General features: G+C 39.0%; 2 protein-coding genes across 2 annotated transcripts; one reads left to right on the plus strand and one right to left on the minus strand.

The window, feature by feature from the left end:
* Nucleotides 1–353: 353 nt before the first annotated feature.
* Nucleotides 354–2,206, plus strand: LOC145101884 (large ribosomal subunit protein eL6). The gene is made up of 5 exons (XM_079039183.1): nucleotides 354–507; nucleotides 1,073–1,339; nucleotides 1,456–1,562; nucleotides 1,645–1,826; nucleotides 1,914–2,206. Exons 2-5 carry the CDS (start codon nucleotides 1,083–1,085, stop codon nucleotides 2,067–2,069), a joined length of 702 nt encoding a protein of 233 aa, XP_078895309.1. The 5' UTR covers nucleotides 354–507; nucleotides 1,073–1,082; the 3' UTR covers nucleotides 2,070–2,206.
* A 165-nt stretch (nucleotides 2,207–2,371) lies between these two features.
* LOC145101882 (multiple C2 domain and transmembrane region protein 2-like) lies at nucleotides 2,372–4,921 on the minus strand. The gene has a single exon (XM_079039182.1). It carries the CDS (start codon nucleotides 4,803–4,805, stop codon nucleotides 2,496–2,498), a length of 2,310 nt encoding a protein of 769 aa, XP_078895308.1. The 5' UTR covers nucleotides 4,806–4,921; the 3' UTR covers nucleotides 2,372–2,495.
* Between the last annotated feature and the right edge of the window lie 7,517 nt (nucleotides 4,922–12,438).

Below are 12,438 nucleotides of genomic sequence, written 5' to 3' on the forward strand. Positions count from 1 at the left end.
ATGGGATCACCCTAGTTGCTTTTAAAAAGAAAATAAATATTCGATTTATCATATAATTTAATGATTTTTTTCTAACAAATAATTAAACTGAGTAAGGGTATATTCGAAAAAAATAGAAAAAAAAATCATAAATTTGTTTAAACTTTATTCTATAGTTTATTTATTTATTTATTTATTTATTATTATTATTTTTTTGAACTTATCAACCAAATAAACAACCTTTAGAAGCATGCCAAACAAAACATTCATAGTATTAATCGGTTTAAATTAGGTCATTTAATTCTCGCACATCAAAGAGTGGTCTATTGATGCATTATCTAGGGTTTTGAAAGAAAAAAAAAAGGGACCAAGGCTAAAATCGAGAAAAACAAAAGAGGGGGTGTTTAATGACAATTTTGCCCTTTATGCGTTTTACTTATAAACCTGTGTATTAGGGTTTCTTCCATTTGTTCAGCCGACTGCAGGAGAGCGCCGCTGCCCTTCGTTACAGAGACCACCACATTACAGGTAATGCGATGGCTTTCGCTTGCTTCATCAGTTTAATTGCTTAGAACCCAAGCACATTTACTTTGTTCCTTTTTGTTATTTTGATTCTGTTTGAATGTCTTACAAACGAATAATGTTCATCGAAGAGTAGTGTGTACCTTGGTTCGTATGTATTTTCGGTGCCCGATAAATTTTAATTTGTTACATTATGCTCTGTTTAATTAGGGGTGCCTTATGCTACTGGATTTCTTTGATATGAGTTGCCATTGAATTTAATCTAAGGGTTTTGTTAGCTCGCGAATTATCGACTTGAAGGTTTTGTATGAAATGAGTGATTTTGTACCTGATTAGTAGTAGGACCAATCTGTTTGGATCAAACAGTTGAGGTTTCATTTGTTTATACCATCAAAGGTTCACTGCTTTGTGGCTTCATCTTCATTCCTCGTTGATAACTATCGACACCCACAATAACCATTGGAAAGTAGCCCAAAGAAAGAAAATTAAATAGTCTTTGCTGATAGTGTGCATTTAAGTCTTCCATCATTCCATGGTGTAAACGAATTTTCGTTTCTATGCCGTTTTTCAGGTAAGAATCAATGGCACCACAGCAGAGGAAACCCCATGTCAGCAGGAACCCTGATCTAATCAGAGGTGTGGGCAAGTATTCACGCTCACAAATGTACCACAAGAGGGGTCTTTGGGCCATCAAGGCCAAAAATGGTGGTGCTTTCCCTAAGCATGAGAAAAAAGCCATTGCTGCTGCACCAACTGAGAAGCCACCAAAGTTCTATCCAGCTGATGATGTGAAGAAACCCCTTGTCAACAAACGCAAAGCCAGACCCACCAAGCTCAGGTCCATAATCTATATACTATTCACTCTAAATAGATATACTGCAGTGATATTTATTTATATGTATACATTCTATATATTATGTGTATTGAGTATGTTTGTTATATGTATGTGTTCAGAGCCAGTATTACTCCTGGAACTGTGCTGATCATATTGGCTGGGAGGTTCAAGGGGAAAAGAGTTGTTTTCTTGAAACAACTTACATCTGGACTGCTATTGGTTACAGGTAAAAATAAGTCTTCTTATTGAGTTTCAGATTCTTTTTTGCAATGGTTATCTGAACTTGTACCCTACCTTTCTTTTTTTAGGTCCTTTTAAGATCAATGGTGTTCCTTTGAGGAGGGTAAATCAGTCATATGTGATTGCTACATCAACCAAGGTCGACATCTCGGGGGTGAATGTGGAGAAGTTTGATGACAAGTACTTTGGAAAGAAAACTGAAAAGAAGAAGACCAAAGGAGAGGGCGAGTTTTTTGAAGCAGAGAAAGAGGTAACTTTACTTTGACTACAAAAGATTGTAGCTTTTGTTCCATTGACATCATGTTTTGACTTTTTTTTTTTTTTAATTCGTGTATAGGAAAAGAGCTTGCTCCCACAGGAGAAAAAGGATGACCAGAAATCCGTGGATGCAGCTTTGATAAAGACCATTGAGGCTGTTCCTGATTTGAAAAGCTATTTGGGTGCAAGATTTTCACTCAAGGCAGGCATGAAACCACATGAGCTTGTCTTTTAGATGAAATGTCTTTGAGTTAATTTTGTTTTCTTGATTATGTTTGTGTAAGCTCTAGATTTTGAGGCTGCATTCTGTCAGTTTTTGATGGTTGTCAACAATGAAATTACCTTTTTGCAATTGAATTTTGGTATCTATAATCTGCATCCTCTTCAAAACATTATAATTCCAAAATTGTTCTGTATTTGAATTACATTGCTATAGTTTGAAGATTTCAAGACTAGGACTACAATGTTGTAATAAAAAGAAATAGAAGTAGGATGCTATACTAAACATAGCCAAGAAATTATTTTGATCTAGACGTGTTCATAGAAGGGAAAAACATTTATTATTATAATTAATTGAACATTACATAGAAACTGAAGTCAAACATGTTAAAAAACCAAAACGAGGAAAGATTCTTGCTTTTGCTTGATGATTTGATGCCAGTTAGAGTAAGCTATCCGTTTGAGCTGGTAGTCTCTTAAAGAAGTTGCTAGGAACCGATGGCAACTTGCTTCTAAACTTAGGGTGTCTTAACATGTATAATCCCCCACCTAAAGCCACCACCCTAACAGGAGTCACATAAAGAACAACAGCTAAACAAAGGCAAAAAACGACAAAGAGACTTGTAGCTCGAGGGTCTCTCCAGCTAAGCAAAGACCCTATACGTTCTCCTTGTGTAGCCAAATCTCCTACAACTGTTTGAATCCTCCCAGCAATGCTTCGAATCCGGTCGTATCTCATTCGGACTACATCTGGTGGTCTTGATGTTGGAAACGTGTCGAACTCTTCATCGAGTTCGTCAGGGTGCACCGCCTCAGCCCACGAAAGTTTTGGGTCCATATGAGGCGGGTGTCGGGCTCGGAACCTGTAGTTCCATAACCCGATCAAGAACATGTAGAGGCAGATAGTCGGAAGTATCAGCTCGGGATACCATAACAATATCAAAAACAAGATATGAACGAGGACTGTCGTGATCGGGTTTTTCCATTCCCGAACGTTGTTGAACCACCGACTAACAGAAAATAATCCCGAAAGCAACGACATGATTCGAAAGAAGTTCGCTTTGCTTCTTCTCATGCTCCACATGTGAGAATCCACATCTAACATGTACTCAACTACCTCTTTCCGAAGGGGTGGTTCGGCTCGACCTAGACGCGCCGCCACTATGTTCATGGCTTGGTACCTTAATGTTTCGACTTGGTTAACTGTTAACGGGTTCAAGTAATGCATCTTGGGCAATAAAGGGTGTGCATAGATGTACACCATGTTGGCTAGTGATAACGTGGTGAACCGAACCGCAAGTTGGAGCTCACCCATCTTCTTCACCCCAGAGGGGTGAAGTACGAGAAGTGGGTATGAATGTGTGTATATTCGATGAGCTTCGAGAGTAGATATCCGAATCCTGACCTTCCCGATTCTTGAATCTCGTCCCGTATCTGATTTCTCGGCTCCCAAATGACAATTGTCGAAAACACCGAGTGTGATGACCGTACACGGATCGTAAACTTCCCATGTATATTGCTCGTTCCATTTAGGGTTCAACGTGTCAAGAAACGTTCGTGTCCGAACCCATTTTTGTCCGTACTTCGCCACACAGTAAGCATCGGTGGACCCTCGCCCATCATGCATCTTCATCGGAAGCAAGCCTTCTGCGCCCAAAATTCCAACTTCGAGAACACCACACGGCTGCTTCCATAGTTGTTTAGCGGTCGGTCGTTGATCGCTTATATACAACGTCGATTCATCTAAAACATGATATCCCCCTTCTAAGCAAACCCTAATATGCAATCTACTAGAAAACCTAGTTTCACCGAGTCCATACTTCTCAAGATTGAACCATCGAGAATGAACTGGCCGATGATCAAGTCGCTTCTCGAACATTGTCAAAGGTAGACTCAATGCCCCGAGAACCTCATCTCTCGAAGGATGAACCCGATCCTCAACGGTGAGAACCAAATGTTCCTCAAATGGCTCGGCTGCAACAAACACAAAATCTTCATTCCATAGAGGATTCATTGTACGTACGGAACTTATCTTTGTTCTCAATGTTTGGTTTCCCACTTGCGCCTTCACGGAAACATCTGGAACACGCGATCTATCGTTCGAGATAACATCTTGAGCTTCTATCACGTTCACCCGCAAATACCAAAGTTTCGGTGACACATAAACTTTCGATCGGACGTTAAAAACACCCTCTCCATGAGCAGATGAAGCGTCTGAATGCCAAGCTTCAGGAAATGCTTCGTCTGCTTGTGTCCCCATCCAGACCGCAACCATGATCTCCCCTTGGCCCCGCCGGTCCGTCAGTCGGTACCACTGCGCAGCCAACGGGCTGTCCGGCGGCACTCGTGTTGGAATCTCGTTCAAATCGAAAACCACTTTTCCAATATAATCGTCTCGCCCGAATGTCTCTTTATCTTTTACATAAACTTCTAAAGTTGATGATTGAACACGGTCTTTCGAGAAGGCAAAGACTTGGTTCCACTCAGGGTTTGGTCTCTTCTCGAAATGCCTTGTTCGGCCTCGATAATTCCCGAGCTTGACCTCGACATACGGATCTGACCCAACAGGAAGGTCTTTGGCCTTCACGACACGAACATAAAGATGGTACGTTTGTTCCACGAGATCATATGTGGTTGCCAATCGCTCACCCAGTTGTGGGCTTGTGTCTTTGAGCTTGTAGTCATCTTGTTGGAGAGGGGGAACTCCGGGAACGGGTTCATGGTTCATTTGACGATTTCTTAATCGGATCATTTTGGGGATTCTAAGTGTTTGTGTTGTGACTTGTGAGGTACGATGATATGATGGTTGGTCTTAAAACCTTAATTAAGACCATGAGAAGGGCCAGCAGCATCGTGGTTAATGTTCTTTTTGTTCATTCTTTGCTTGTTTGTGAAGTGACACCATGCATGCATGCATGCATGATGTGTTGATTACTACTACCTTTTGCAGCAAGTAACCTCGGGTTCTGTGGGGCAAGGCATAACATATACCTTTGCAGCAACTAGGTGTGTAGAAAACAAAAGAAACGACAATTAAACGAGACAATTAAAATATATGTTCCTACTTGCTATTATATTAATATATGTTAAAATATAATCTCTGTTGGGTCTAGAAAACGAAAATGAGAGGAAACGAAACACTATCATTTCCAAACTTGATGATTCTATTCTAGTAAAGGCTAAAACAGTCTTTCTAACTATGGCACTTTTATCCAGGCACAAAGTACAACCTTAGCCAGAGAAGCAATGTTAATATGCTTTGCTTCATCACGAAGTGCTTTTACAGGACATTCTATTCTTGCTTAGACAGGAATGAATGTAAAAAAAACTTTGGAAAAAGATTATACAACAAGTTAAAAGGACAAAGCAAAAGAACTCAATTCTGGAGATGATGAATTCTTTTTACCAACTTTTTCGTATTCAATTTTGTGTTTATATATATCTTAAGATTGCATTTTGTATAAAGACTATGTTCGGCAACTGTTGTATTTTTGTAAAAAAACGAAATTTAGTTTACAAACTTTTATAAACAATGGATACAAATCTTAAACTTGATTGTGACGGTTTCATGGTTTATGCAATTGCTTTTTAGTTTTTACGCCAAGAGTGTGTGTGAGGCTGTGAGCTATCATCCTCCCCTTATACATATCATTTTTCTTCTTTCTCATCACCCTCTTGTAGCTAGAAAATAGTCACATATCACTTTCTTCAAAATATACAACAATGAGATGTTGTACTTTATAATAATATGAAGTTAAAAAAAAAATGATGTAATGGTGTCTCACGGGTGGATACCGCACCAAAACACCAACACAGTGTGGTGTTCCCCGCACCCAGTGCAGTGCTACCTAGGCACACCACATGATACAGTAAAAATATCTATCAGCCTTACAGTAAATCTTCTTATTAAAATATTGTACTTACAACCGACAAAATAAATAATAACATATTAGTTAGATAATATGTAAAAACAAATACAAGTTAAATTCGATTGGATGTCACCATGTTGATCCGATTATAACTCCTCCCTATTTTTTTTATTTTGTGACAACTAATATATCATCTATGATCTCAAAATAATTATTAAAATAATGACCCAGCTATTACGAATAAAGTGGTTTGGGAATTGGGAGGTTACAAGCATCTAAAGACACTTTAAAGGGATTTTAAACTATCAAGATGATAACTTCTACTTAATAAACATATTTTTTAACCTTTATAATAAACTAATCACAAATTTCACAATTTTGCAAAATATCACTAGAAGATTTAACTGTTTAAGGAGTAAGGACCAATTACTGTCATTTCAACAATTGCAACGTTCAGGATCAGTTTGATTTCAACAATGCCCAATTTCAGCAGTAGGACATTTCAACACGAACGCTGGATTTAAGCACCCATGCACTAGAACAACCCTCCTTCTTCGCATTGCTCAAAGGTCGAGTTTTGATTACATGAATGTTTTTGTGTCATTTTGAATATATCAAATGATTTGGATTTGGAATTGGAATGATAAAAGATATGTTGTGTGTTTGGTTGGTTGGTAAAATTTGCAATAGAATTGAAATGCAATCTTGTTTGGTTTGCAAAGAATTTAGATATTTATGTTAAAATGACAAAATTACATTCTTTTATTTTGTATTTTACAAAAAAGTTATAAAAGTACTTGTAGAAACTTTAAAATAGTTATAATCTTTAGATATTATTTTTATATATGATATTTTTAATTTTATTCAATAAAAAATAATTAAAATTTGAACTATATAAACATTATCAAATTGTTATAATTAGCGGCTAGAGAATAAAACTCTTAATCCAAATTATTCATCTAAATTTTTGTTATTTCTCCGTTATGTAATTATGTAAAGTTTCCTTTTAATCTCATCGACTTTTCTTCCTCACTTGTCTCATTCACTTATGTTTTGACACCTACAATCTTTAGTTAAGAAAATGAGTTTGGAACTAAATTGACTAAAGATTAAAAGTGGACATGGAGGATTTCAAAAAAGTGAAATCGTCTAAAGGTTTAATCGACTTTATACTACAATTTCGACACGTATCGTTTCAAAATTACTCTGTTGTAACAATCACCAATTGAATACGACCATTTAATGTAACATCCTCATATTTGATTTTTTCTTGTAAATAAATAATTACTAGAAAAATAAGGAAGACACATGAATTTGAGAATTTATAGTCTTTAAATAGAAAAAATATGAGTAAGGACTAGAAGTGACAAATTGAGAAAACTTGTCGCATTTAGCCTTGATTTCCTTTGTTAGATTTGTGATTTAAGTTTAAGTTAACATAGTTTACTTAAAAGAATAACATAACTTGGAAATAAAAAAAATTAGAAGGGTCATTCTTGCATACTGATCATAAATAAAAAACAAGTAACCAGTCTCTCCCTATTTTAGATAATAATCAAGATTTAAGATAAAGGAACTTATCCCATGGTGATTTTTTGGGTTTTCATTTTTAAAGTTGATTATGAGAATTATAATCATTAATGTAGTTCTACTAGATTTTCAGTGTTGAATCAAGCTTAGATTATGTAACTAACATCAAACTTTGCATCTATGAACTTGATTCACCATTTGGTAGTGTTTTGGGTTTCTAAACCCTAAATATTAAAAGGAATATGAATTTCAATAACCATCCCGATGTTGATGTATTTTCAATTTTAACCCTATGTATGAATAAATATTGCATTTTAGTCCCTGCGTATAAGAAAGAATGCAAAATGGCCCATAGTGGCATTTTGGTGATTTTAGGCAATAAGGTAGTACGTTGGGCGTACGTTGTGTACGCGGAGCGTACTGAGGTGGACCCTAGTACGTTAGGGGTACACCTTGTACGCAGGGCGTATGTGGAGAAACTCCAAACCCTAATTTTTAGGGTTTAGTCCATATATAAGCATCATTATAGCCTCATTTATCATTCCCTCATCAGCCCCCATTTGAGAATTCGACCCTCTAGAAAACCCTAAGTGAGAAGGGTGTTTTGAGCTCATTTGTGTGCCTTTTTGGTGTTCTTGAAGCAGGAGAAGTTGGTGCAAGGACCTTGAAGCCTGCAAGCAACTTAGATATGGGATTCCCTACTTGCTAGCAACCTCCTAGAGGTAAAAAGTTCATAACTTGATCACTTTATCTTTTAGATCTAGTTATTTCTTCATTTAGGGCCTTTTTGGTCCCAAATATGGTGATTCTTGAGCATGGCATGCTCTTAACCCAATAAGTCGTCCTTTCAAACCTTATGAGGGGTCTTGAGTCATAAAAATGGGGTCTTAATGGTTAGTTTTACTCCATGCATGCTATAAAAAGTCTTAAGGCATTAAGATGTTGATATTTTGTGTATTAAACACTTAATAGACATACAAAGTCATAAAGTTGGAAACTTTATGATTCTTGATGGTATTTTAGCCTTGGATCTGCAATTGGACGTGTTAAGTTAGAGAAATAAGCACTTAATCGGTTAAGTAGGGGAGTGGTACGTATGTTGGTCGTACCAAAGGGCGTGCTGCACATATGCAAATCTGGCCCTGACGCCTCGAACAATTAGTACGCCCCGCGTACGAAGCCTGAGTCGACTCGACTGTGTTAACATCATTACTGTAGTTACTAGGGATCTTCAGGAATTGTATGATATAATTGTCTGATTGTATGATGCCTGATGACCTATGGTTATTCTTGAATGAAAAATTGACATCATTATTGTAGTTTCTTAGTGTATGCATTAAAATTGTACATAACTAAGATTTTATAGTCTGAGAATGTTTGATTTGGCCTTATTTCCTATTCCTTGTTTGGTTGTGGGCTTAGGGTAGAATAAAGTATTTGACTGTCTATAGGATCCAATGTTATGTATGATTAGCATACACGAGTGTTGCAGGGTTGGTAGAAGTTTCATGGATGAGTTATGTGGGGTCAGCCGGCCAGTTGAGGAATGTCTAGCCTTTCTCTAGGAAGTGAGAATAGGGTGTATGTGTATTCTAGTGTGTGCTATTAGGGTTGTTGTGATGATCTTCTGGGATAAATACGGGTAAGTTCGAAAGGTAGTATAGGCCCGTACAACTAGAAGCCATACTACCTTCCGCACATGACCCGTACGCATAGCAAGGAAGTCACAACCCCTAGGGTCTTGTTGTGAATTGGTTCCTATGGTGTGATATGTGTTTCATCTGATATCTTTCTGGTTTATTTTCAGTATGGTGTTCATGAGGGGATTTAGTGTGTGCTATTAGGGTTGTTGTGATGATCTTCTGAGATAAATACGGGTAAGTGCGGAAGGCAGTATAGGACCGTACAACTGGAAGCCATACTACCTTCCGCACATGACCCGTATGCGTATCAAGGAAGTCACAAACCCTAGGGCCTTGTTGTGAATTAGTTCCTATGGTGTGATATGCGTTTCATCTGATATCTTTCTGGTTTATTTTCAATATGGTCTTCATGAGGGGATCTAGAGTACGACCCGGAATGGGTGGCTAGGATAGGCCAGGGTTGACTGAGGACCAGGTTAGGGAGATGATTCATGATGAGGTTGTTTCTATTGTATGGGGGCAGATACCGGAGTTATTTGGGTCTATCAAGACCGCTATGATGGAGTTCTTTGATGACCGATATGTTGCACTTTCTGAGGTTGCTGCTGTTGCAGAGATTGGTGGGGGGAAAGCCTTCCAGTACCAGGACTTTGACAATACGAATCCCCTTGTGTTTGATAGGGTTTAGGATCCAATCATTTCCATGAGGTGGCTATCTAACGTTGAGGGATGTTTCTTTACGTGTTCCTGCCCAACTGACAAGAAAGTCAAGTGCGTTCTAAACCTTCTTCGGTCTGGAGCGAAGGATTGATGGAGGCTAGTTACTGGTTCATACACTCTAGAGCAGAGAGTTGTTGTATCTTGGGAGCAGTTCTCTGAGATGTTCCGTTCGAGATATGTCCCTTTGGTGGAGAGAGAGGGAGAAAGAGATTAACCCAGGAGTATTTAGACTTGAGTCAGGGGACGGAGTTGGTGACTGAAATCACCAAGATGTTCACTGATGGAGTGTTGTTCTGCCCTAAGTTTGCTACTTCTGAGCAAGCTCGGATGACCCGATACTTGAGCCTGATCAAGACATATATCTACCAGTTTGTGTCCAATCAATGATATGATTCACTCCTTGAGTTGTAGGAGGTCGCGAAGCGGCGTGAGATTGGGATGGAGCTCTAGACGAGGGAGCTGAGGTAGGCCCCTATGCATTTACAACCTGAGGCAAAGAGGTTCAAGTCCGCTGATGTGAGATATGGGAGTCAGAAGATCCGCATTTGTGGCAAGTGCGGCAAGGTTCATGAGGGTACTTTTCGATCTACTTCTGGATGCCACAAATGTGGCAATGGTAATGTATCCCACTAGGAATACGTCATACATAACGAAAACGTCAGTCTGATAGACGGATTGGGAAAAGGACGGTGTATGTTTAACACCGCGTCCTCGTCCTCGCCCTCGTAATCCTGTATTCATTCCATGGTGCCCAAGCGCCAAGGTCAGTGTCATGACAAAATAGTACCAATTGCCTCCTAGAGCGACATGTGTAGCGCTTAGGGCGCTGCTCCTGGAAAACCTATACCAATAGCAAACAACCACTCACGGAGCACGATCTACCAATCGAAAGCCACCTGTACCTGCCAAACCTAAAAAAAGTAGAAGATATTGTCGGGGATTTGTCCCCTCGACCACAAGTATAAAAGGGTCCCTTCTCCTTCAAGAGAAGGGATAAAAAATTCTCGTCCCTTTCATTTTTACCCAAACTCTCTTAACCTTCTCTCTAAGAAACCACCTGACTTGATCGTCAGAGCCTCGTTCCGGGACTGCCTCCCAGACGACGACTGATGGTCTTGTTTTCTTTGCTGTGATTCTCAGTTTTTCATTCTATTCTCCAAAGAGACGGAATCAAGCTGGTGACATATCACAATAGTTGGCGCCGTTCAGACGTGTACCCAGTACGACACAACCCATTTTGCAACAGCGGGCGCCAAAAATGACGGATAAAGGACCGATACGGCAGGAAGGTGACGAAAACATCCCAGTTAGACCAATGCAGTCCCTCAACGGAAGTGGTTCATCGACACTGGAGGGGCAACCACTCACACAGGCACCGACGCCGCTGCCAGTCAGCTCCATGTCGGAGTTCATTGCTAGTCTATGGCGACCGCCGCCCGTCGCAACGGAACATCTGGCCACGACTACCACCACAACGCCTCAAAGAGCGCCGACTACCCAATCAAAACAAACAAAAAGTCGACTACAACCATCGATGTGACAACCGTCAATTTCCGGTCAAGTCAAAGTCAACTAAAGTCAACAAGTCAAACCGGTTGACTCAATTAACCCTTGTGTACTAGGGCTTACGTTAGGTAATTACTATACAACTCGCTAAGCTAAGGAGAAATCATCAATTGAAAAGTTCGTATATCTAGATTTCATTAACCTAAAACAATAGTAAGTAACGAACCAAACCGATAAAACAATGTTCCATACTCATCGGGAGTGTGTAGGAACCTTAAACAAGGCTTAACGGAGTTTACGGACCTTGCGTTGCGTAGCCGGACACTCAAAAATGTCACAAACGAAACCTCTCACAATCTTTTTCACTCTATCTCTCTCTATTTAAAAATCTCTCCTAAATCTCTCTAATTATGTTAAATCTCTCCCAAATCTCTTTAAGTATGAGAAATCTCTCCAAGTATGTGAAATCTCTCCCAAATCTCTCTAAGTATGAGAAATCTCTCCAAGTATGTGAAATCTCTCCCAAATCTCTCTAAGTATGAGAAATCTCTCCAAGTATGTAAAATCTCTCCCAAATCTCTCTCAAAAGTTCCTTAAACTTTTTATAGTCTTTCGGGCCATCCCGACCCTTAACCGGGTCAAAAGTTCCTTAAACTTTTTATAGTCTTACTAGAGAATCTATGACGGCTAGTGTAAACATTATGGTCATATATTATTAAGATTTTATGGACTTAGAATGTGTGCTTCCGCCTCATTTCCTGTTCCTTGTTTGGTTGTGGGCTTAAGGCGGGGTCACCCATCCGAATGCCCTTGCAATCTTAATGATATACGACTAGTTTACACCAAGCGATTATAAAAGAGCTGGTAGGACTTATAATGCAAATTTTGTCACAGTTGGTTGGAACATTCGTAATACCAGTACTCACTAACTACAACCTGAAATATTCATAGTGGTAATAACGAGAATGAAACGGGGAGTATAAAGGCATGCGTAGAATAGACTATCATTTCAAAACAATGACTCCTTTAAATCGATTAGCTCAAGTTACAATAAGAAATTCCAAGGTCGTCATTTAACATCAGGCGGATTGGTCCCCGCCATATCAATTTCTTGTAC

Source organism: Lactuca serriola, chromosome 4 (assembly GCF_051521515.1).
Source record: "Lactuca serriola cultivar US96UC23 chromosome 4, Lser_US96UC23_V15, whole genome shotgun sequence".
In the NCBI taxonomy this organism is placed as follows: domain Eukaryota; kingdom Viridiplantae; phylum Streptophyta; class Magnoliopsida; order Asterales; family Asteraceae; genus Lactuca; species Lactuca serriola.

Bases quoted from the DNA above. Each gene is read 5' to 3' on its own strand.
- LOC145101884 (XM_079039183.1), top strand. From the start codon at position 1,083: ATGGCACCACAGCAGAGGAAACCCCATGTCAGCAGGAACCCTGATCTA. The intron at 1,563-1,644 runs GTAAAAATAAGT...TTCTTTTTTTAG, and splicing joins TGGACTGCTATTGGTTACAG to GTCCTTTTAAGATCAATGGT. The intron at 1,827-1,913 runs GTAACTTTACTT...ATTCGTGTATAG, and splicing joins TTTTTGAAGCAGAGAAAGAG to GAAAAGAGCTTGCTCCCACA.
- LOC145101882 (XM_079039182.1), bottom strand. From the start codon at position 4,805: ATGATCCGATTAAGAAATCGTCAAATGAACCATGAACCCGTTCCCGGA.